At 38.9% G+C, this 22,180-nt stretch overlaps 4 protein-coding genes and 1 pseudogene across 4 annotated transcripts; 2 read left to right on the top strand and 3 right to left on the bottom strand.

Moving 5' to 3' along the window:
• Window positions 1-1,768: 1,768 nt before the first annotated feature.
• LOC111776230 (lysine histidine transporter-like 8) lies at window positions 1,769-5,457 on the top strand. The gene is made up of 5 exons (XM_023655627.2): window positions 1,769-2,231; window positions 2,311-2,447; window positions 3,480-3,907; window positions 4,542-4,673; window positions 4,766-5,457. Exons 1-5 carry the CDS (start codon window positions 1,888-1,890, stop codon window positions 5,252-5,254), a joined length of 1,530 nt encoding a protein of 509 aa, XP_023511395.2. The 5' UTR covers window positions 1,769-1,887; the 3' UTR covers window positions 5,255-5,457.
• Window positions 5,458-6,397: 940 nt separating this feature from the next.
• Window positions 6,398-8,198, bottom strand: LOC111776236 (uncharacterized). Its single transcript, XM_023655633.2, has 3 exons — window positions 7,750-8,198; window positions 7,021-7,206; window positions 6,398-6,848 (listed from the first exon to the last, which is right to left on the bottom strand). The coding sequence occupies exons 1-3, from the start codon at window positions 8,164-8,166 to the stop codon at window positions 6,546-6,548; spliced, it is 906 nt and encodes a 301-aa protein (XP_023511401.2). The 5' UTR covers window positions 8,167-8,198; the 3' UTR covers window positions 6,398-6,545.
• Window positions 8,199-10,046: 1,848 nt separating this feature from the next.
• On the bottom strand, window positions 10,047-11,388 carry LOC111776423 (signal recognition particle 43 kDa protein, chloroplastic pseudogene; annotated as a pseudogene).
• Window positions 11,389-15,014: 3,626 nt separating this feature from the next.
• On the top strand, window positions 15,015-18,632 carry LOC111811874 (L-ascorbate oxidase homolog). Its single transcript, XM_023698912.2, has 8 exons — window positions 15,015-15,286; window positions 15,378-15,487; window positions 16,238-16,508; window positions 16,598-16,700; window positions 16,787-17,132; window positions 17,252-17,617; window positions 17,760-17,838; window positions 17,948-18,632. The coding sequence occupies exons 1-8, from the start codon at window positions 15,140-15,142 to the stop codon at window positions 18,158-18,160; spliced, it is 1,635 nt and encodes a 544-aa protein (XP_023554680.2). The 5' UTR covers window positions 15,015-15,139; the 3' UTR covers window positions 18,161-18,632.
• A 55-nt stretch (window positions 18,633-18,687) lies between these two features.
• On the bottom strand, window positions 18,688-21,396 carry LOC111811875 (putative serine/threonine-protein kinase PBL21). Its single transcript, XM_023698914.2, has 6 exons — window positions 20,960-21,396; window positions 20,767-20,876; window positions 19,885-20,641; window positions 19,590-19,811; window positions 19,344-19,493; window positions 18,688-19,271 (listed from the first exon to the last, which is right to left on the bottom strand). The coding sequence occupies exons 1-6, from the start codon at window positions 21,176-21,178 to the stop codon at window positions 19,089-19,091; spliced, it is 1,641 nt and encodes a 546-aa protein (XP_023554682.2). The 5' UTR covers window positions 21,179-21,396; the 3' UTR covers window positions 18,688-19,088.
• Between the last annotated feature and the right edge of the window lie 784 nt (window positions 21,397-22,180).

Here is a 22,180-nt window from a genome sequence, read left to right as displayed (position 1 = left end):
TTGATAATTTAAGTTATTCAAATCATTTATTCAAAGTACATAAAATATTATGAAAATGACAGTAACTTAACATATATATATATTCAAGATTTGAATGGTTTTGTTTAATTATAGTTTGATGTCATGTTTTATTTTATATAATTAAAAAAAATTATACTAACGACTTAAACCGTTGGTTTTTAATAATGTTTTGAAATGAAGTTAAAAATAAAAGTTTAAAGATATTTATTTCTTCGTGATTCAACTGATCTGGACCAATCTAACGTTCTACTTCAACGGTTCGGTCTAGTTTAGTTAAATTTGGTTAAGTTATAATTATTTTCGATATAATTGATTTAGGTTGTTGTTAGGAACTTTATATCCTAGTTAGAAGTGAATTTTGGATTGAGTAGGTTGTTCACTACTAATTGAATTGAGGTAAGATATTTTTCTTATCGAAAGACCTAGACGTAGCTAGATATGTATGCATTTGTTTGTTCTGAGATTTTGTGATACATTGAAACGCTTGTAAAATCGTTCAAGGGATCTCATGCATGTACTGAACGACACGATGCTTATGAAATAAAACTTGTGACAATTACTTGTCAGTGAATTAACCTACATTTTGATTTTCGATCATAGACTAGATGGGCAGAATCTTGACGTTTTGCTACAAGCTAAATGGTGAGTTTTACAGTGCTTATGCTCTATCTATGACGTTCGTTGAAGCATTACGATGAAACGCCCCAAGTATAAATTCTTTCTTATTTATTCGTTTTTATATAAGATAAGAACAAGCATCAACATTAGTAATTAAAAGACTTTATCATCACTTGACATAACGTTGACGTAGCGATGATGTTCCTTCCTAAATACTCATTAATGATTTTGTATGTTCTATAACTAATGTAGATATAGACAATAAGATATATATCACTTTCTTTCATTAAACTTTTTATTATTATTAAATTATATCAAATTCTCGACACTTTTTTAAGAAATTTAAAAAATTATTCCCGAAATAAATTGATGTGATAATTGATACGATAAAATAATTTTATTATTTAGACCGAAACAACGTGAAGGAGATTTTTTTTAAATATAAAAAAGATAACGTTACATATATTTTAATAATGTGTTTACAATTAATAAGATATATTATTTTATGGAATACTTTCATGTGAAAGAACAAGATATTTAATGGTCAATATACCAACTTTAATTTTTTTTTATTTTAAAAAATTCCCATTTGAAATCGTGTTAAATTTTGTATTATTTACCGTTCATAAATTAATAAAAATATTCATAAATTTTGTAATTTATCGTTTATTTCAACACTACCCTTGAACTTTTAATAATGTTTCAAAAATACATGTGAATTAAAAAAATTCAAAAATACTTTTACTGCTGGTATTTTTTAAATGTCATATTGCTTGTAACCTGTGATGTCCGACATTGGTTGGAGAGAAGAACAAACCACTGTTTATAAGGGTGTGGAAACCTTCCGCGAGTAGACGCGTTTTAAAGCCTTGAGGGAAAGCTCGAAAGGGAAAGCCCAAAAAAGACAATATCTGCTAGCGGTGGATCTGGGTCGTTACATAACCATTTTGATCTAAAACTAAGCGGAAAAAACCCGAGTCAAGTTGTACAAAAAGATAAGGCCAAAACTCAATGGTTTCATTGACCCAATTAATAATAAATTTAGCTTCCAACTATCTTCCTTGACCGGTAGCACTTAAAAATCACTACAAAAATGGCCATACCTTTCATGAGCTGCCATTTTGAATTTCAAGTTATTACAATTTTTAATTCAATTTTAAGTTTCAAGTTATTCCCTTTCAAACTTCATATATGTTTATATAAGGAACCCATTTCCATGTTTTGATCTACAAAAGCTAGAAGAAACTCATGGATGAAGTAACGGAAGCCGCCACCCCACGGGTCGTAGCTCCCCCGGCGCAATTTCACTCACCGTCTCTAACTCGCTCGCCTCTACTCTCTAGCGACGATCGGATCGAAACCGTGAGCAAAACTCCGAAATCTTCGAGCCCGAGACCGAGATTCAATATCACTCCGATTGGAAGTCCGATCAGAAGAGCCCTAAACTTAACGAGGCTCGACCCACATGATGCTTGGCTTCCGATCACCGAGTCGAGAAATGGAAATGCGTTCTACGCTGCCTTCCATACGCTTTGCTCCGGCATCGGAATCCAAGCCCTTGTGCTTCCGGTGGCCTTCACCATTCTTGGATGGTAATTTGAAAAGAACATTGATTATGTTATGTTGGGTTTAATGAATTTAATGGGGTTTTGATTGTTTGGTTAATTTCAGGGCTGGAGGAATCATAAGCTTGATCATAGCTTTCATTTGGCAACTTTATACTTTATATTTGATGGTTCAACTTCATGAATCAACTGAAACTGGGTTGCGTTATAGTCGATATCTTCAGCTATTTAGCGTAACATTTGGTGCGTATAGCTTCTATATAAACGTTGCTTGTTTTGCATTCCAAATAGTTGTTTGTAAGTCAACGATTATGATACCGCTAGCAGATATTGTACTCTTTGAATTTTTTGTTTTGAGTTTCTTCTCGAAGTTTTAAAAATGTGTCTACTAGAGATATATTTCCATACCCTTATAAAAAAAATGTTTTGTTCTCCTCCCCAATTATAACAGCTCAAGTCAACAGCTAGTCGATATCGTCTTTTTTGGACTTTCCGTTCTAGGTTTCCGCTCAAGATTTTGAAACGCGTCTACTACTATGGAGAGAGTGTAGCCCTATTTCGACCAGTGTGTTGCATGGTCCGATGACGGGCTCTGATATCATTTGTAACAGTCCAACCCTCTTTGGGTATCGAATTTCTCTGGCACTAGTCGGAGTAGGACTAGACCTCCTCCATAGTAGACGCGTTTTAAAACCTTGAGAAGAAGCCTAGAAGGGAAAGCCCAAAGAGGACAATATCGACTAGCGGTGGACTTGGACTGTTACAGATGGTACTAGAGCCGAACACCATGCGATGTGCCAAAAAGAAGGTTGAGCCCCTAAGGGGTGGGCACGAGGTGGTGCGCTAACAAGGATGTTGGGTCTTGAATGGGTGAATTGGGGGTCCCACGTTGATTGGAGGAGAATGAGTGTCAGCGAGGACGCCGGGCCCTGAAGGGGGTGAATTAAGGAGATCCCACATCGATTGAAGAATGAATGAGTGTCAGCGAAGACGTTGAGCTTCAAAGAGGTGAATTGAGGGGTGGGTCCCACATCGATTGGAGAAGGAAATAAGTATCATCTTGAAAGCCGTGCCTCTAACGGGTGGATTGTGAGATCTCACATCGATTGTGGAGGAGAACTAAACATTATTTCTAAGTGTTTGAAAACTTCTCCTTACGAAATGCGTTTTAAAGCCTTTGAAGTAAATCAAAGCTCAAAAAAGACAATATTTGGTAGCGGTGTACTTGAACAGTCACAGTAAATCACATTAAATAATTTTTTTATTATTTTACAGGCAACGGGCTTTCAAGGCTATTGGCGTTCTTCCCGATCCTATACCTATCGGCGGGGACATGTGTGGCTCTAATAATCATTGGAGGCTCAACCTCAAAGACCTTCTTCAAAGTGGTTTGTGGAACTAATTGCAACGCCGATTACTTGACACCCATCGAGTGGTACTTAGTGTTCACCTGCGTTGCCGTGCTCTTGGCCCAGCTCCCTAACTTGAACTCCATCGCCGGCGTATCCCTAATCGGAGCCATCACCGCCGTCGGCTACTGCACTTTGATATGGGTAATCTCCGTCGTCAAGGGCAGATTGCCTGGCGTCTCGTATGATCCGGTGAAGCCAAGTGCCCACATAGAAAGGGCCTTCGACGCTTTGAATGCTCTTGGAATTGTGGCTTTTGCTTTTAGAGGCCACAATCTTGTCCTCGAGATTCAGGTAACTCACAATACCATATGGTTCTTAATAGGTTTATCAACGTTTTCAATTGTGTATTATAGTTTAGTTTCGTGAATCGACACGTCATATTCAAACTTCTGATCGTTCGACTAAGATAGTCTTTGAAGTTTATTACCCCGATATTGTAACAGTCAATCACCAGATAGTGCTAGACACTGATTGGAGTAGGGCTAGACTTTCTCCGACACGTTTTATTGTGAGATCTCACATTAGTTAGAGAGGGGAACGAAGCATCTCATAAGGATGTGGAAACCTTTCCTTAGTAGACGCGTTTTAAAATTGTGAAGCTGACGGTCATACTGTAATAGTCAGTCATCGAACGGGTGCGAGACATTGGTCGGAGTATGACTAGATTCTCTCCCTAGTAGACGCATTTTGTTGTGAGATCTCATATTGGTTTGAGAGGGGAATTAAGCATTCCTCGTAAGGATGTGGAAACCTCTCCCTAGTACACGTTTTTAAAATTGTTAGACTGACGGCGATACGTAACGGATTAAAACAGACAATATATACTTATAGTAGGCTTAGGCTGTTATAGATACATATATAAAAATTTTAGATATCAAACTTGTATGACCTAAATCTTTGATATTTTTTATGATCGTCGTTGCAGGCAACTATGCCATCGAGCGAAAAACACCCCTCGCGAGTCCCGATGTGGAGAGGGGTCAAGTTTTCATATTTGGTCGTAGCCATATGTCTCTTTCCCCTCGCCATAGGAGGCTATTGGGCTTATGGTCAAAAGGTAAGTGATCTTCAAAGGGTTAAAACGAACATTTTTTAAAGTTGAAAAGACTATTTCTTATAAGACGACTAAAAAATGCTTAAAATTTGCAGATACCCAAAAATGGAGGGATGCTTACAGCTCTATACGCCTTCCATAGTCGTGACACCTCTCAATTCCTCATCGGATTAACAAGTTTATTCGTGATAATCAACGCAGTGAGCTCGTTCCAAATCTACGGCATGCCAATGTTCGACGCCATCGAAGCATGCTACACAAGGAGGAAGAAGCAAGCATGCCCATGGTGGCTACGAGTCATCTTACGAACAGTATTCAGCTTTCTATGCTTCTTCGTAGCGGTGGCGATCCCATTTCTCGGGAGCGTGGCTGGGCTGGTCGGAGGCATCGCGCTGCCGGTGACATTTGCTTATCCATGCTTCATGTGGCTGAAGATCAAGAAGCCTAAGAAATATGGTGTTGTGTGGTGGGTTAATTGGGTGTTGGGAGTTTTGGGGATGGGGCTGAGTTTGGCCATGATTGCAGCTGGTGTTTATGTGGTCACTAACACAGGTGTTCAAGCCAGTTTCTTTAAGCCTCACTAAAACAAAGTGAGCCAAAGCTTCCTCTAATGAATTGATATCATTTAGGGTTTGTGTCTTTATATATGGTTTGAGTTGTTCAATGTTCTTCCAAATGTATTAGTTGAATGTGAAGTGTAATCATACAAGTTCTTTAGTTTGTTTGTGTAGGGAGGAGAAATTTATTGAATGATCGATCAATAATTTGGAGACTATTTCTTATGTATAAGTGCGTTTCTCAGAAATGATGAACTCGAGAATGGCCAATCTGAACATAACTCAACTAGTTAAGGCATACGTCTTCAATCAAAATATTAGAAGTTCGAATCTTTTCATCTTCACTAGTTGAATTAAAAAAAATACTCTCTAATAGCCGCACTCCACCGCTAACAGATATTGTCTTCTTTAGGGTTTTCCTTTCGAACTTTCTCTCAACGTTTTCAAAATGAGTCTATTAGGGAGAGGTTTTCACACCCTTATAAACAATGTTTCGTTCTCCTCCCCAACCGATGTGAGATCTCACAATCCACCCCTCTTCAGGGTCGAGCATCCTCATTGGCACTCATTCCTCTCTTCATGGTCCATCGTCCTCATTGGCACTCATTCGCCTCTTCAATCGATGTGGGATCTCACAATTCACCACTCTTCAGCGCTCAGCGTCCGCATTGGCACTTATTCCCCTCTTCAATCGATGTGGGATCTCACAATTCACCACTCTTTAGGGCTCAACGTCCTCATTGGCACTTATTCCCCTCTTCAATCGATGTGGGGTCTAACAATTCACCACTCTTCAGGGCCCAGCGTTCTCATTGGCACTTATTCCTCTCTTCAATCGATGTGGGATCTCACAACCCACCTCTCTTCTGGGGGCCTATAAGGAATGTTTTGTTCTCTTTGGGACTAGGGAAAGGTTTTCACACCCCTCTCGTTCTCCTCTCCAATCAATGTGGGATCTCACAATCCACCACCCTTCGCGACCTATAAGAAATGGTTCGTTCTCTTTGGGACTAGGGAAAGGTTTCCACACTTTTATAAAGAATGTTTTGTTCTCCTCTCCAACCGATATGAGATCTCTCATATTCTGCTATTGTATGAAACTTGAAGAGTGCTCCAAAAAGACCAAAACTTAAACTAACCACGAACATAACACGTTCTTAATATATATATATATATATATATAAATTTAGATACAAACTAGGGAGATGACAAAAAAAGTGGTACAAGAAATTCAAAAAAGGCAACAAAAATTGCATAGTCGATAACATGAAACCTTACCCAAATTTTGTAAAGAACCTCCAAAAGGAGAACAAGAAGTTCAATTATAGGTGCAAGAATTATTGAAAGAGTGGGATTTTCGAAGCTTGTTGGTGCTAAGAGTGACCGAACATGTAATGGTTGTATGGAATGTGGACTTCACCAGCCTCCCTAGAATGTAAGCGCTCGACCTCACAGCCATCGTGAGGTTTAGCGGCACCTCGACCCCGACCCCGACCCCGTCCTGTTGTTGGTCTCGCCAGTTCCCAATCACTGTGATCCCACCGTAGAGCGGGACCTGGTGCCCCACCACCGATGTCGTTAACCTTCGAGAGCTCTGTCGTTTTTGGTAAAACTCCTTCATCTGATTATCCGTTTTCATATTTAGTTCAAAGACTAATACTCACGACAATAATTAGATTTCACACGTAGCTCTCGAACCCTCCCAAATCAAAATAAATTAATTAATTTCATAATTAATAGGCCATTTTTAAAATAAATAAATTAATTAATTAGAGCGTAATTAAGATTTGTACCTGGCCAGAGGCTACATGGAGCTGGAAATAGTGGAGCTGAAATAGTGAGGAGCTGACGTGGACTCCGTAAAACGTGGCAGGATTGCTGTACTTGATCCTCACCGTTGAATTTAGTGACATCAGATCCGTTGCCACGCCCCCCGGATCACTCCCTGCTTGAACGTTAAACTTCTCGAACACCATACTCTGAAAATTTACAAAAATGCCATTATGCTTTAAAAAAAAAAAAAAAACAAAATCTTAAAATTCCTCCCGATGATCCAAAACTTATGTCTTAATCGATTAAATTATACGTATCGAACTCAATCGGGTACGTACTTGCATGTCAGTTGAGATAGAAGATTCTATCTTTATTTCATACATTCATTAACTCGAACGAATAAAGAAAAAGTACACACGATCGTCCTTCTTCATTTATAACTGTTCGGTTAGTTTCGGAGCATTTCAAAACAAAATATGCAACCCTACTAAGTTTGGTTGCCAACCCATTATTTGTTAATGATTGATTATATAAGTTATGAACTTTTGAAGTGATAAATCAAACGAGAATAGTTTTAGAAGCTGATGAACAAAGGAAAGACGGTTTAAGTGGATTTATGACGCCTTGTAAAAGCACACAGCAAAGTCACTCGAGCTTATACTTAAAGTGGACAATATCATATCATTGTTGAAAGTCGTGATTCCTAACAAAAATGATACTAATAGGAGATAATAGAAAATGGGTTTTACCTGAATAAGAATTTGAGGGCGGAAGGACTTGGTAGCGCCCCAGAGGATGAGGAAGAAGACGGTGAAAAGAAGAAACAACAGAAGAAACAGAGACAAGTACAGCCGGAGATTCCGATTCCATTTGGGATTCCGATCACCGGATTCCTCCTCTTCTTCATTGGGATCCTGGGGGCGGTGGAGTTTTCTCCAAGCGGAGGGATTGCCGTTCCGGTTGATATTGTTCTTAAACGCGGCGGAGAATCGGGAACTCGACGACTCACGAGAATGGTAAAAATGGTGCGGCGGCGAACCCATTGGGCTGGAAACGTACGACATTTTTTCCACTTCGTTGGACGACGGGCTCTGTACGTAGTAGAATCGCCGCGCCGGCGAGAACTGGTCAACGCTCGTCGCCTCCGAGTAGGATCTTGCGTGCATCGTGAGGAACAAGAAACAGAGGATGAGTCTCTGTTTTTGTTGAATAAGAAACAGAGGGTTAGATTGAGTCTCACGCGCTTCAAAGCGCGTGTGCCAAGTGGGGAATGTATGTTTTTCCATGGGAGTGCAGGAATGTTGACGTGTCCCTCAGGCTGATGTGCCTCCTCATATGTCACACGTCACCTATTAATTAACCATTAAAGCTGCCAACTAATCGTTCATGCACACTTGGCCAATGCCGACAAGGCACCCATACAAATATCAGTCCATATATTCTACTCACGCTAATCTGATTGTCCAACCACCAATTTTTTCTTTCTTTTTTTCTTCGATATTTTTAAGTTTTTTATACTATGAATCGTAGTAACGTGCAAAAAGATGTATCGTACCTATCGAGTACTGTTGTCAACCTCTTTCGATAAAAGGTGATTTCTAAGTTACATTTACTGACTTTAGTTACATATCTGATGATGAATGATCCATTATAATATAGCATAACGATTGTGAGATCTCAAATCGATTGGAGAGCGGAACGAAACATTCTTTATAAGGTTGTGGAAACCTCTCTCTAGTAGACGCTTTTAAAAATTGTGAGGCTGATGGCGATACATAATAAGTCAAAGCGGACAATATCTACTAACGGTGAGCTTGAACTGTTACAAATGGTATCACAACCAGACAATGAATGATGTGCTAATGAGGACGTTAAGGCCACAAGGTTGGTGGATTGTGAAATCTCACATCGATTGAAGAGGGGAATGAAACATTTCTTATAAGGGTATGGAAACCTCTCCCTAGCTAACGGTGATACGTAACAAGCCAAAATGAATAATATCTACTAGCGGTGGGTTTTAGTTGTTACAAATGGCATCAGATCCAGACATCGAACGATATGCTAGCGAGGACGTTGAGGCCTCAAGGTTGATGGATTGTGAAATCTCACATCGATTGGAGAGGGGAACGAAACATTTCTTATAAGGGTATGGAAACCTCTCTTTGGCTAACGGCGATACGTAACAAGCAAAAACGGATAATATCTACTAGCGGTGGACTTGAGCTATTACAAATGGTATTAGAACCAGACACCGGACAATGTGTTAGCGAGGACATTAGGCCTCCAAGAGGGGTGGTTTGTGAAATCTCACATCGGTTGTAGAGGGGGAACAAAACATTTATTAAAAGGGTATGGAAACCTCTCCCTAGTTAACGGCCATATGTAACAAACCAAAACGGATCATTTCTACTAGCGGTGAGCTTGAGCTATTACAAATGGTATCAGAACTAGACACCGAACGATGTGCTAGCAAGGACGTTAAGGTCACAAGGTTGGTGAATTGTGAAATCCCACATTGATTGGCGAGGGAAACGTAACATTTCTTATAAGGGTATGGAAACCTCTCCCTAGCTAACGGTGATACGTAACAAGCCAAAACGGATAATATCTATTAGCCGTGGACTTGAGCTGTTACAAATAGTATCAGAATCAGACATCGGAGAATGTGCTAGTGAGGACATTCGGCTCCAAGTAGGGGTGGATTGTGAGATCTCACAACCATTTGGAAAAAAACGAAACATTCGTTGTAGAAGTGTGGAAATCTCTCTCTAGTTAGCTAACTACCGTGAGTAATAAATCAAAGCAGACAATACCTACTAGCAATAGACTAGCGTAATTTATGATTATATCATAAATTTATTAATTTAAATATATCTAGAGGATTAAAACTAAATGATTATCAAACATGCTTTAAAAAAGTATTTTTTTTTTTTTTTTTATTTTTAATGTACAAAATTTATCTAATATAAACCAACTTAAACAACTCAAATATAGATTTTTTTTTTTCAATAATAATTTTTTTTTTTTTAAATAAAATCTATTTTAAAACCAATAGGGAAAAAGGCTTTATCAAAGGCTACCATACTGGATTGGGCCTGGGCCTTCTCAGATTCCGTAAGGCCCACAATAGCCCGAGGCTCACGTGGCATCCTGACCATCCGTCCATTTGACAAGATACTCATCGTCCCAATTCCCTAAGCCTCTTCTGAACCACCGCCTCCGCCACCGCGCATTCCAACTCAGCTTCAAAATCCGCCACCAACTCCGCCGCAATCAACCCCACATTCACCCACTCATTATCCTCTCCGTCCTTCCATTTCACCAAATACTCCAAATCCTCTCCCTTCCCCCTTCTCCCCAGCAATTTCTCCACCTCCGCGTACTCAAAACACACCTTCTCCACCGCTCCGATCACTCTCTCCAGCCCCACTCTCCTCACGAAATGAACCCTCGGCGTCGCTTTCAGTATCCCTTTTGCAAGACCCAACGGCGTCCGACCCTTATCATCTTCGATCTCCGGATCCGCCCCCAAATCCACCAACAACTCCACCGTCCCTGGTTTCACATACCCAGCCGCCATATGCAGCGCCGTGAACCCACCGCAGTAGTCACGGTGATCGAGATTCACACCGACCTCGGCTAACATTCTCACGCACGGCTCTGACCCAAGCCCAGCGACGAAGAGCAGAGCGGTTCTGCCATCTCCGTCAACGGAATCGAAATCGCGGCCGTCGGCGGCGTTTATGAGGGATTTTAATGCGGATTCGTCGGCTTTCTTGGCAGCAATCCACCAAGGGGCTTCGTAGTCTGCGACAATGTGTTTAGCAATGAAATTGGAGGCGACCCATGTTGGGGAATACCCGTCTTTCCATTTGATTAGATACTCCATCCCGGCGGCGTCGGACCGAGCTCGGCTTCCGATGATGGCATCGACCTCGCCGTGGGATTCATTGTCCTCTGGTTTGTGAGTCCGTTGTGCGTGGTGCTTATTGGTTTGGAGGGCGTAGTGTGTGAAACATTTGAAGTTGCGGCGGAGATTGAGATGGGGAATCCGAGAGGGGGATGGGAGAGGTTGCTTGGGGCGGAGAGACTGGTCGTCCATGGGGAAATTCACGGCGGCGGTGCGGCGGGGAAATGTGGCCGTGATGAAGAAGAAGAAGAAGAAAGGCCACCGGATTCATGGCCGGAGGATTCCAAATTTCGTGGTGTTTAGTTTTTTCTGTTCAAGCCAGTTCAGGCCAGAGTTCAGGCCGTTGTGTTGTGACCATGGATGGTAGTGGGCTGTTAGGATAGGCCCAGCCTTTGAGCATGGAATTCTAGTACTAATAACCAAATTCAAATTCTTCCAACAATAAACGGTTCAAATAACATAAAATACAGTATAAAAATCTCTCGCTAACGTACCTGTTTTAAAATGTGATGTTGACCGTGATATGTGACGGATTAAAACGGACAATATTTGCTAATGGTGGACTTGGGTTGTTACAAATAGTATTAGAGTCAAACACCGAGTGGTGAGCCAACAAGAACGTTGAACTCCCAAGGAGTGTAAATTGGGTATCAGAGTCAAACACCGAGTGGTGTGCCAACAAGGACGCTGAACTCCCAAGGAGGGTAGATTGTGTTGGACTCTCAATGAATGTGGATTGTGAGATCATACATTGGTTGGAGGGGAGAACGTAGCACTCTTTATAAGAGTGTGTTGGACTCTCAATGAATGTGGATTGTGAGATCACACATTGGTTGGAGGGGAGAACGTAGCACTCTTTATAAGAGTATAGAAACTTCTCCTTAATCTTTTGATCGTCATCTACATGCCTTCAAATTTCATTACCTATGAAAAATTCTACCTGTAACGGCCCAGATCCACCGCTAGCAGATATTGTCCTCTTTGGGCTTCCCCTCAAGACTTTAAAACGCGTCTACTAGGGGAAGGTTTCCACACCCTTATAAATGGTGGTTTGTTCTCCTCCCCAACCAATGTGGGACATCACAATCCACTCCCTTTCGGGGCCTAGCATCCTCACTAGCACTCTTTTCTTCCTCCAATCGATGTGGGACCACCCTAAATCCACCCCCCTTTGGGGCCCAGCGTTCTTACTGACACACCGCCTCGTGTCTACCCCCTTCGGGGAACAGCGAGAAGGCTGGCACATGGTCCGGTGTCTCCAACTAATGTGGGACATCACACTACCCATTTACAAAATCGAGTCAACCATATTAATATAATAGCTCGAGTCTACCACTAGCAGATATTGCCTTCTTTAGATTTTCCCTTTCAAACTTCCCCTCAAGATTTTTAAAAATGTGTCTGCTCGGGAGAGATTTATACATCCTTATAAAGAATGTTTCGTTCCTCTCTCTAACTAACGTGGGATCTCATAATCCACTTCTTTCGGAACCCAACGTCCTCGGTGACACTCGTTCCTCTCTTCAATCTATGTAGGATTTCACAACGAACCTATACAACAAACATAAAAGCTCTAGATAGAAAGTAAAATAGATAGTGGGCGGAGAATATGATGCAAGCTATCAAACTCGGTTTTAAGTCAAACTTATCATGTCAAGTTGATCTACCAATATTTTAAAATTCCACTTTTTTGTTTTAAACAAATCAAATCAATTTCTCGACCTCAAGAATCTTTAATCCCTTTATTGAGAGTATATATTTTAATTAGTTGAATTATATTTCAATTTCATTTCTTTGCTGTCTACTATGTTCTTAACCTATTTTACATTTTTGTCCAAATTTTAGATCAAGAAGATACAAAATTTTCAACTAACAGTCTATTAGATATAAAATTTAAATTTATGCCTAATAGACCCATTAATTATTGAATTTATTATAAATTCGAAACTTGTAAAATAAGGATATTCACATGACATGATAATCCGACCAACCTAGATTACCCAACCCAACCCATAAAGGGTTACATTTTTTTCGAATTAGGTTGAGTTGAATTTTTGGAAAATTAAGAATTCGAATCGATATGCAGGTCAATTTGACCAACCGAAAAATAGGGTTACAACCTAACCTAATCCTACCTTATTTATAAGATTATTATGAGCGCTAAAATATTTGACGTCTATCATCAATGTTAGCGATGTTTTGTGACTTGTCAACGCTCGATATTTGAATTTTATGAAATTTTAGTTATTAATTTAACATGTATTATAGAGAAGTATAATTTTTTTAAAAGAACAACCCGACAAATCGGATTAGATAGAGTTATGAAATCTATTCGAATGGTTCGTGTCACCGACCCATTTATACTATAAAATCCTAAAAATTTATGACCTAAATCCACAAATTAATTTAGTTTCAAATTTTAGATCCCACCATTTCCATTGTGAACTCTTATCTCATCAAAACGACGTAGTTTTAAAGCAAAACCCACCAAATTTCCAAAAAACACACGGAAACTTCTGTCTCCACCACACTGGATCGCACCCTCTTCCGCGTACATACACACACAATAAAATTCAACTCTTTGACGTCTCTCCTTCGATCTGAACCGTCCATCAATCCCCGACCCCACATCCCAAAAAACAATCCCCACCGTCAGATAAGGCCAGCTGGAAAGAAGGCGTGTTTGGCTGTGAATATTGTTCCAGCACATGAAAATTCCGTGTGTCGCGTCACAACTCACGGGGTTTCCACCGTTACCATCCAACCAAACCCCAAACGCGGCTTTATAATTTATTTTCCTTTTTTTTTTTCTATTTCCGACGTGGCACTTTCTTATTGGCTCACACTCCCCACCGCTTCCACTAATCACTCTCCATTTTGACTCTCATTAAGAAAAATAAATTAATTATTATCAATAATACGATGTTGTCTGAAAAATAATTTAAATATTATTTAGTTGACCTTAAAACCTATTCATATTATTAATTCCAGATCTGAAATCTATAATAAATATAAATCTGTTAGCATGTGGTGGTCAAAATCAAAATCAAAATCAAAATTAAATTAATTAAATTTTTTAAAGAAATAAAAATTATAACCATTTATATTCACTCAAAAACCAAATTAAAAAAGCAATTTTGGAATTTTTTAATTGGGAAAGATATTATATAAATAAAAAATTAAAAAATTAAATTTTTACTCTAAAATGGGAAGTATAAGTTAATAAATACTATATTAAATTAAAAATTAAACCTTTAATTTTTTAACCTTGTATTTAATAAAATCATAAAACATCGTGATTATTAGATATAAGATCTAAAGTTTCAAAGCTTAATTAAAAAAATTTAAAATTTATATTTAATAGTATTCGGTTAGGTTTTCAATTTTGTATCTAATATATATTTATATTTTTTAAAAAATAAATAAAATTGATCGAAGACTTATTATATACAAAATTAATAATTAAGATTTATTTTATTATAAGAGACTTAATCATTTTTTTATTTATTTTTCTCTAAAAGTGATATATAATGTAAAATTTAAAATCTCGGGTTTGAATCAAATAAAAATTTAAATAATAATAAAAAAAAATGTAAGCATCAGACATTGTCTCTATTCTAGACAATATAAACACAACGAGTAAAATCACGTCGAAAAAAAAACAGACTTTTCTCGACGCTATAAAAAATACTCCAAATTTAACAATTTATCAGATAAAAATTAAAAAAAAATGGAAAGTAATTAAAGATTAAGACACCCATAAAAGATGCAATGTATTAAATAATTTTTAATATGGAATGAAAATAATTTTTATTTAATATATATTTTTTAAAGGAATTGAAAATGAGTTAATAGATTATTCAGATTATTTTCTAAATATTATTAATAATAAAAAGGAAATAAAATAACAGCGGAGTCTTTTTCCTACGTGGAAAACAGTTAAATCTTCGCTGTAATAACCGCGGCTACTCCACGCCACGCCACGTCACCAAGCTTCCCCTCTCTTTCCCATTTTCCATTTAAATTAATTTAATTAAATTAAATATTATAATGAATTAAAAAATGTATATAAATCTTTGGAAGTGGCGTTTGGGGTTATTATATAATACTCCATTTGTTTCTTCATCAGTTACCCATTTTCTGTAAACTGAAACCCATTAAAATTCAGTCCTTTTCTCTCTCTAGAATCCATTAAAGACTCCATTTTTTTTTGCTTTGAAGCTCCAAAAATGGCACCAAAACCAGCTCAATTATGGTGTTTTTATGTTGCTATGGCTCTGGGATTCATCGGCATTGCCATTGCTGATAGCCCTTATCGATTCTTCGATTGGAATGTCACCTACGGCGATATCTATCCTCTCGGCGTTCGCCAACAGGTTCGAGATCCAGTTCACCGTAACTAAATTTAGCCCGCTTAAGCTTTTGAGTTCAGTGGTGATTTAATTTTGTATCGTGTTGATTTTGTAGGGGATTTTGATCAACGGGCAGTTTCCGGGACCGGAGATTTACGCCGTTACGAATGATAATCTTTATATCAATGTTCATAATAGTCTCCCGGAGCCATTTCTTCTGTCTTGGTTAGTCTTCTTCTTCTTCTCTCTCTCTCTTTCTCTTTTTCAGAAGGTGGAATAGTTTTGTGATGAAGAAAGGAATGTTTACATAATTTATATTTTAATCGTTTTAAAACGCATCTTTGGAGCCCAGCATCCTCGCTGGCACCGTTGATGACTCACTGGTACCATTTATAATCGTCTAAGTCCACTACTCGTAGATATTGTACCCTTTAGAGGGATCGAGATTATAAATCTAAAATGTATTTAAAATTTTTAAAAATTAATTAATCTATTATATATATAAATTTAATTTAATGGGTTTTTCTTAATTTATTTTTGGAAAATATTTTAATTTTTGAAATGTGGGGAGGAATTTAAAAATATTATTTTGGAAATGTGTGATAAGGAAATAAAATAAAGAGGGAATTAGAAAAAAATATTAAAAAAATAAGGTGGAAAAATGGAATTTTAATTTAATTTATAATTTTATTATAATAATTAAATAAATTGGATTGTAATTCGGAAGAACAAGACAACACGTGAGAAGAGAATAAAATGTAATTTTAATTTTATGCTCCAAAGTCGCTTTAAAGCTTTATTAATTTTGCTTGTGGAAAACGTAACCGAGGAGGTGACGTTATCAACTCCCAGTAAAATAAGAAAAAAGAAAAAAGAAAAAGAAAATACAATTGGATCTTGGGCCTCTATTTTTTTAATTTGGGCCTACTGGTTCGGCCCATTAAAATTAACCGCGCTTTTATGAATCTTACGTAGGAATGGAGTTCAACAGAGGAAGAATTCGTACCAAGATGGAGTGTACGGAACAACCTGCCCAATTCCGCCGGGGAAGAACTTCACCTACAGAATTCAGGTGAAGGATCAGATCGGAACTTACTTCTATTTTCCCTCTCTTGCATTCCACAAGGCCGCCGGTGGATTTGGAAGTATTAGAGTACTCAGCCGCCCACTCATTCCGGTTCCCTTCCCGGAGCCCGCTGCTGATTACACCCTCCTCATCGGCGACTGGTACACCGCCAATCACTCGGTAATGAACGGTTCGAATTTCGTGGCTAATGTAGAAGTTTGGATGATTTCATTATTGTTTTCTGATTTCGAGGAATTTGTTTTGATTAGATTTTGAAAATCATCTTGGATGGTGGTCACAGACTCCCTAACCCTAATGGAATTGTCATCAATGGTCGTGGTCCGCTAGCTACCACGTTCACCGTTGAAAAGGGTAATTTGAGATTTGGATTCATTTTCTAATGTGCTTTGTGGAATGGAATGAGATCATTTATGGGATTTTTGAAAATTCTTTTGCAGGCAAGACATACAGGTTTAGAATAACGAATGTTGGGCTTCAGCATTCGCTGAATTTCAGGGTTCAAGATCATGAGATGACGCTTGTTGAAGTTGAAGGCACCCACACAATGCAGAATACTTATTCATCCCTTGATGTTCATGTGGGTCAATCTTATTCTGTGCTCATCACTGCGAATCAGCCATCTCGTGATTTCTATATTGCTGTATCAACACGGTTTGCTTCCAAGATTCTCAACTCCACTGCCATTCTTCATTACAGCGACTCCACCACCTCTGTTTCTGGTCCAATTCCTGGTGGACCAACCAATGAAATCGATTGGTCTCTTAACCAGGCTCGTTCTGTCAGGTATTGTCCATTGAATCCTTCCCTTTTTACTTCCTGTTTCAGAAACAAATGGTAATTGCTTAAGAATTTGATACTCTTAGTATAATGTAGCTTATATCTTTGTTTTTCTGTGTCTTTAGGACTAATCTCACTGCTAGCGGACCGAGACCGAATCCGCAGGGCTCGTATCACTATGGTTTGATAAATATTTCCAGGACTATCAAGCTGGAGAGTTCAGCAGCTCTTGTCGATCGCAAGCAGAGATATGCTGTTAACAGTGTATCTTTCATTCCTGCTGACACGCCTCTTAAGCTTGCAGATTACTTCAACATTGATGGCGTTTTTCGCATTGGAAGTATCCCAGATTTTCCATCTGGCAAGAAAACGTACCTTGATACCTCAGTCATGGGAGCTGACTATAGAGCCTTCATTGAGATTGTCTTCCAGAACCACGAGAACATCGTACAGAGTTGGCATCTTGATGGATACTCCTTCTGGGTTGTCGGGTAAGAACCATTTAATTGTTAAATCCAGCAATGTATGTCTTAAGAATGATCAAGTATATATATTTCTGGTAATGTCTTGTGGTATTGATTGAGCGAACTTCACTATTCCATAAATTACTCATTCAACACTAACTTGTTGCAGAATGGATGGAGGAGTTTGGACTCCTGCTAGCAGAGAACAGTACAATCTCCGAGATGCAGTTTCACGGTGTACGACTCAGGTATATTATCTCACCGTTCTATGCGAGAAATTCGAATCACATCGATCGAGTTCGGTATAAAATCTGATTGGAACTGTAAAGTAATGAAATTTTTATTGGTCATTTCTAGGTATACCCAAGGTCATGGACAGCCATTTATGTTTCACTTGACAATGTTGGAATGTGGAATATAAGGTCAGAGTTCTGGGCAAGACAATACCTTGGACAACAATTTTATCTCAGAGTTTACACACCAGTTAAGTCCTTGAGGGATGAGTACAATGTTCCAGATAATGCTCTCCTTTGTGGGAAGGCTGCCGGCAGAAGCACAGCAACTCCATAAACACCTGCCTATCATGATGAACAACTCATTCTTTCAATTGAGGTTTGGGCTCGCAAACATCCCATTTGCACCCGTCTCCAGTATTTTTCTAAGCACACTTCATTGCCATTTTCTTCATATTGTATTTGGCTTTCTTCCTCTGGTTTAATGTTGCTTCCAATTAACAAGTAAGTATACAGTAGAAAGAATAAGGAGAGGAACATTCTGCTGTGATGCTAACCTGTTTACAAATTTATAAACTATAATGATCTTGATAAGTCTCAGCATGTTTTCCTCTCTTTCTTCTTCGTTGCTGCATACTTTCATTGTAATTTGAACAAAATGTGAGAGAAGGAAGAAGGAAAAAGAAATTGTTTTAGTGAGTAGGATAGCAATTTTAGTAGTTCTTTTCCTTACTGTGAATTATTGTATCCCAATAAGAACATTGTTCGATATTCTTTATTTATTTTCAAGATCAGCCAGATTCCATATATCTCTCTCTCTGTCTACCCCCCCCCCCCCCCACACACACACACACACACAAGAAAAGAAGGGAATAAGAACAATATTGTTGGTCGTCATGTGCTCAAATTCTGCTATAATTTTCATCCACCTGTGCTCATTCTAATCTAGGTGGACGACTATCAAACTAGGCAAACAATTGATTTACATGAGTTTTGTAGATTACAACTTTTGTTGAGTACTCTGATATCTTTACTGAATATTACATTTCTATCAGTGGATTCATGTATACCATTCATATGTTAGTATCTATAATGTGAGATCCCACATCGGTTGGGGAGGAGAACGAAACATCCTTTATAAGGGTGTGAAAATCTCTTCCTAGCAGACGCGTTTTAAAAACCTTGAGGGGAAGCCCGAAAGGGAAAGCCCAAAGAGGAAAATATCTGCTAGCGGTGGGCTTAGGCTGTTACAACATATAATTTGTTTATGTGACGTTTAAGTTGTCAGAAAATCCATAGTTCTGGTCTATTCTTGTGGTATCTTGAAGGGCTGATTCTTCATTTTTCCACAATCCGATCTCAGCTTTGGGAGTCAGCACTGTAAGAAGATCCTTTCTTCCACTCTGCATTTTCTTCAAGTACTCTGGTTCTTCAAATAGCTTCACTATCTGCAATGTGTTCTATCACAGTGTTAGCTCTGACAGAGTGAAATTTTAATGCAGGGGAAGAGTTTTCTTTACAGTTTCCATCGTTGGTCGTCTTGATGACGAGTGCAAGAGGCAGAGGCGGGCGACAATCATCATCATTTCCATCACTTCATGGTTGTAGTCTTCCTTCAAATTTGGATCAATTAAATGTTCTGCTAAGTTACAGCCTAGTAGGGACCTTGCCTGTGGATTGGTATGATGAAATAGCGTAAATATCATGCAGATAAGGAAACTCCGGATTGAAAGCTACCCGAAATGTTCAGTTCTTTGTTTCCTTACCCAGAAAACTAAGCTTCTACGGTTTGTCTGCTCTGTCTGAATTGCATCTTTCCCAGTGATGAGTTCCAAAAGCACGACGCCGTAAGAATAAACATCGACTTTCTCGTTAACTTTTCCAAACATCAAGTACTCCGGGGCTAAGTAGCCGAACCTCCCAATCTCAACTTGTGTCGAGTCCTCTTGAACTTCCTGAAGTACCATTGCTTCGCCGAAGTCTGATAACTGAAAATGTGAGAAGTTACAGAACATATCTCAGAGATAAGACAGCTTAAAGAAAGGAGAAACGGGAACTGACTTGTGGTTGGCACTGATCAGAGAGCAGAATATTGGATGATTTTATGTTTCTATGAATAATCGGAGGGCTGCAAGAATGATGAAGATACTTCAATGCCTTCGCGACCCCGATCGCAACTTGCACTCGATCAGTCCATTTGAGTTTCCCCAAATGCTGCATCAAGTTTCCTTTCAACTGATTGTACACAACCGCTCGGATCTCCTCACGGTTACAACAGCCTACAATCTTAACAATGTTTTCGTGTCTCAGACCAGCCAACATTTCGATCTCTCGAAGTAGAACTTCCGACGAAAACTGTTTGGTTTGGACCTTCACAGCTACGAACTGCCCATCCTCGAGCTTCGCACTATACATTTTAAAGCACACACCCTCTCCAATCAACATCACAGGGCTGAAGTTCTTGGTTGCAAAAGCAATCTCTTGGGGTGTGAAAAGCCTAACAGAATGCTTCAAATCGACATGGCTCAGCTTCTCAAACGCAAATGTGGGGACTGGTCTCTGAGATCCTTCTGGTTGCACTGATGGTAATGGTGAGGAGGAAGAAGAAGAAGAAGATGATGATGATGATGATTCAGTCAATGGGTTTGGTGAATGATGGGCTGAAGATGACAGGGGAGCTTTGAGGATTGGCCTTGTGGAGCCTTCTTGAGAAGTGCCCTTCATTTGGACTTGAATCTTTCCTCTGTTGTCCATTACCATAAGGGTACAAGTTGGGGGCAGCCCTTTCAAGCATGTTTTAACAACTGAATCTTTGGGACTGCATAACTAATTACATCTCATGTGAGGGACTAAAATGCAAATATCTTTCGATAGTTTTGAAACGTTTGTGATAAGTCAGAAGTAATATTGCAACTTTTGAAGTAGGAAGTTAAAATTTCATACCCCAAAGTGGTGGTTCCGAGAACAAGAATGGTCGCAAAGTTGAGTCGAACTTGATGGGTCAATTCTAAAATGTAGGATTCTCCTTCACAAATCCGAACTTGAAAATCGACCTGAAAAATCATCATTCGATCAACAAAACAAAACCCCTTCAACTCCTATTACAAAAACGTAAAATTTATTCGCCATTTTCGACCTGTTTGGATTTGCAGAGATCTTCATGAATATGAAAAGTATTGGGATTGAAATTCTCATTCGGCTCTCGAACATGAACAGCCACCACATTATCCCTTGTTCTTACCACCACCACTAGCATTCGCAGCAGAATCTCTCTGCCGGAGTTTGCAGAGTTCAAGCCGACGACGATCGTTCTCTTCTTGGTCGCCGCCGATTTGGTTTTCACAAGAGACAGCATTTTTGTTTTTCTTTCTTTTTGAGATCAGCCGGCGGCGGAGAGAGAATCAAAAGCTGAAGAATTGCCATGGATTTAATAATAATGGAAGCTGATTAGTTGAAGTAATGGTGTGGTGGCTAAAACAGTTTTGAGAGTTGAAACACAGTGAAGTGGATTATTGAAGTAGCTGGAATATCTCAATCAAATTGGATGACCCTTCTTCAATGGGGCAGCCCTCCATTTATGAGGTGCCTTCGCTACTTGCCTAATTTAAAGAAGTGTTCTTAACGTCGTGCTTGTTATTAGAAACTACACAACAACAACATTGGTTCGGTGACAAATAAAATGAATTTTGGGGTAAGAACGGGTGGAGAAACTACTCGATAACCAAATGTTGAAGAACGAGATAGGTGTAGCTCATTTGATATTGAGTGAGTACTCGAAGTTGCTTTCACCCAAGTTCAAGTAGTCAAGGACAGGTATCTGTGAATTTATCAACTTCGAGTACTTACACGTCCTTAACTTTGTGAGCAAGATTCACCTCGTCCCCGAGCCAACGAGAAGACAAATAGAAAAAGAAGATAAAAGTACACAAATCATAACTGAACCACATCATGAAACAGCACATAACAGAGGGCATTAAAGCTCATCTTTTTCTTGCTTTTGTTCATTCACAAGACAAAGTAACAGCTCCCACCTTAAATACTTTCCAACAAGAAGCACTTGCATCTTTATACCCAAAGAGGCATTAAACACTTTTTCTAGCTCGAAAAAGATAAGAGGATAGAGTACAGATGTAACAATCCAAGCTCACCGCTAGCAAATATTATCATCTTTCGGGCTTTCACTCAAGGTTTTTAAAATGCGTCTACTAGGAAGAGTTTCCACACCCTTATAAAGAATCTTTCGGGCTTTCACAATCCATCCCATTTGGGGCCCAACGTCCTTGCTAGCACTCATTTCTCTCCAATTGATGTAGGATCTCACAATCCACCCCTCTTCAGGGCCCAACATTCTCACTGG

Source organism: Cucurbita pepo, chromosome 15, assembly GCF_057944985.1.
Source record: "Cucurbita pepo subsp. pepo isolate OVF chromosome 15, ASM5794498v1, whole genome shotgun sequence".
NCBI classification, from domain to species: domain Eukaryota; kingdom Viridiplantae; phylum Streptophyta; class Magnoliopsida; order Cucurbitales; family Cucurbitaceae; genus Cucurbita; species Cucurbita pepo.
Note: the sequence above shows the minus strand (reverse complement) of the source record. Positions and strands in the feature narration are given on the sequence as shown.

Excerpts from the sequence above, each read along its gene's own strand:
- LOC111776230 (XM_023655627.2), top strand. The coding sequence starts at position 1,888 with ATGGATGAAGTAACGGAAGCCGCCACCCCACGGGTCGTAGCTCCCCCG. Across the intron at positions 2,448-3,479 it reads GCTATTTAGCGTAACATTTG|GCAACGGGCTTTCAAGGCTA; the intron begins GTGCGTATAGCT and ends ATTATTTTACAG. Across the intron at positions 4,674-4,765 it reads ATTGGGCTTATGGTCAAAAG|ATACCCAAAAATGGAGGGAT; the intron begins GTAAGTGATCTT and ends TAAAATTTGCAG.
- LOC111811874 (XM_023698912.2), top strand. The coding sequence starts at position 15,140 with ATGGCACCAAAACCAGCTCAATTATGGTGTTTTTATGTTGCTATGGCT. Across the intron at positions 17,133-17,251 it reads AACCAGGCTCGTTCTGTCAG|GACTAATCTCACTGCTAGCG; the intron begins GTATTGTCCATT and ends CTGTGTCTTTAG. Across the intron at positions 17,618-17,759 it reads TACTCCTTCTGGGTTGTCGG|AATGGATGGAGGAGTTTGGA; the intron begins GTAAGAACCATT and ends AACTTGTTGCAG.
- LOC111776236 (XM_023655633.2), bottom strand. The coding sequence starts at position 8,166 with ATGCACGCAAGATCCTACTCGGAGGCGACGAGCGTTGACCAGTTCTCG. Across the intron at positions 7,207-7,749 it reads GCCCTCAAATTCTTATTCAG|AGTATGGTGTTCGAGAAGTT; the intron begins GTAAAACCCATT and ends GTAAATTTTCAG. Across the intron at positions 6,849-7,020 it reads TCCATGTAGCCTCTGGCCAG|ATGAAGGAGTTTTACCAAAA; the intron begins GTACAAATCTTA and ends ACGGATAATCAG.
- LOC111811875 (XM_023698914.2), bottom strand. The coding sequence starts at position 21,178 with ATGCTGTCTCTTGTGAAAACCAAATCGGCGGCGACCAAGAAGAGAACG. Across the intron at positions 20,877-20,959 it reads ATCTCTGCAAATCCAAACAG|GTCGATTTTCAAGTTCGGAT; the intron begins GTCGAAAATGGC and ends ATGATTTTTCAG. Across the intron at positions 19,812-19,884 it reads CTGATCAGTGCCAACCACAA|TTATCAGACTTCGGCGAAGC; the intron begins GTCAGTTCCCGT and ends TCACATTTTCAG.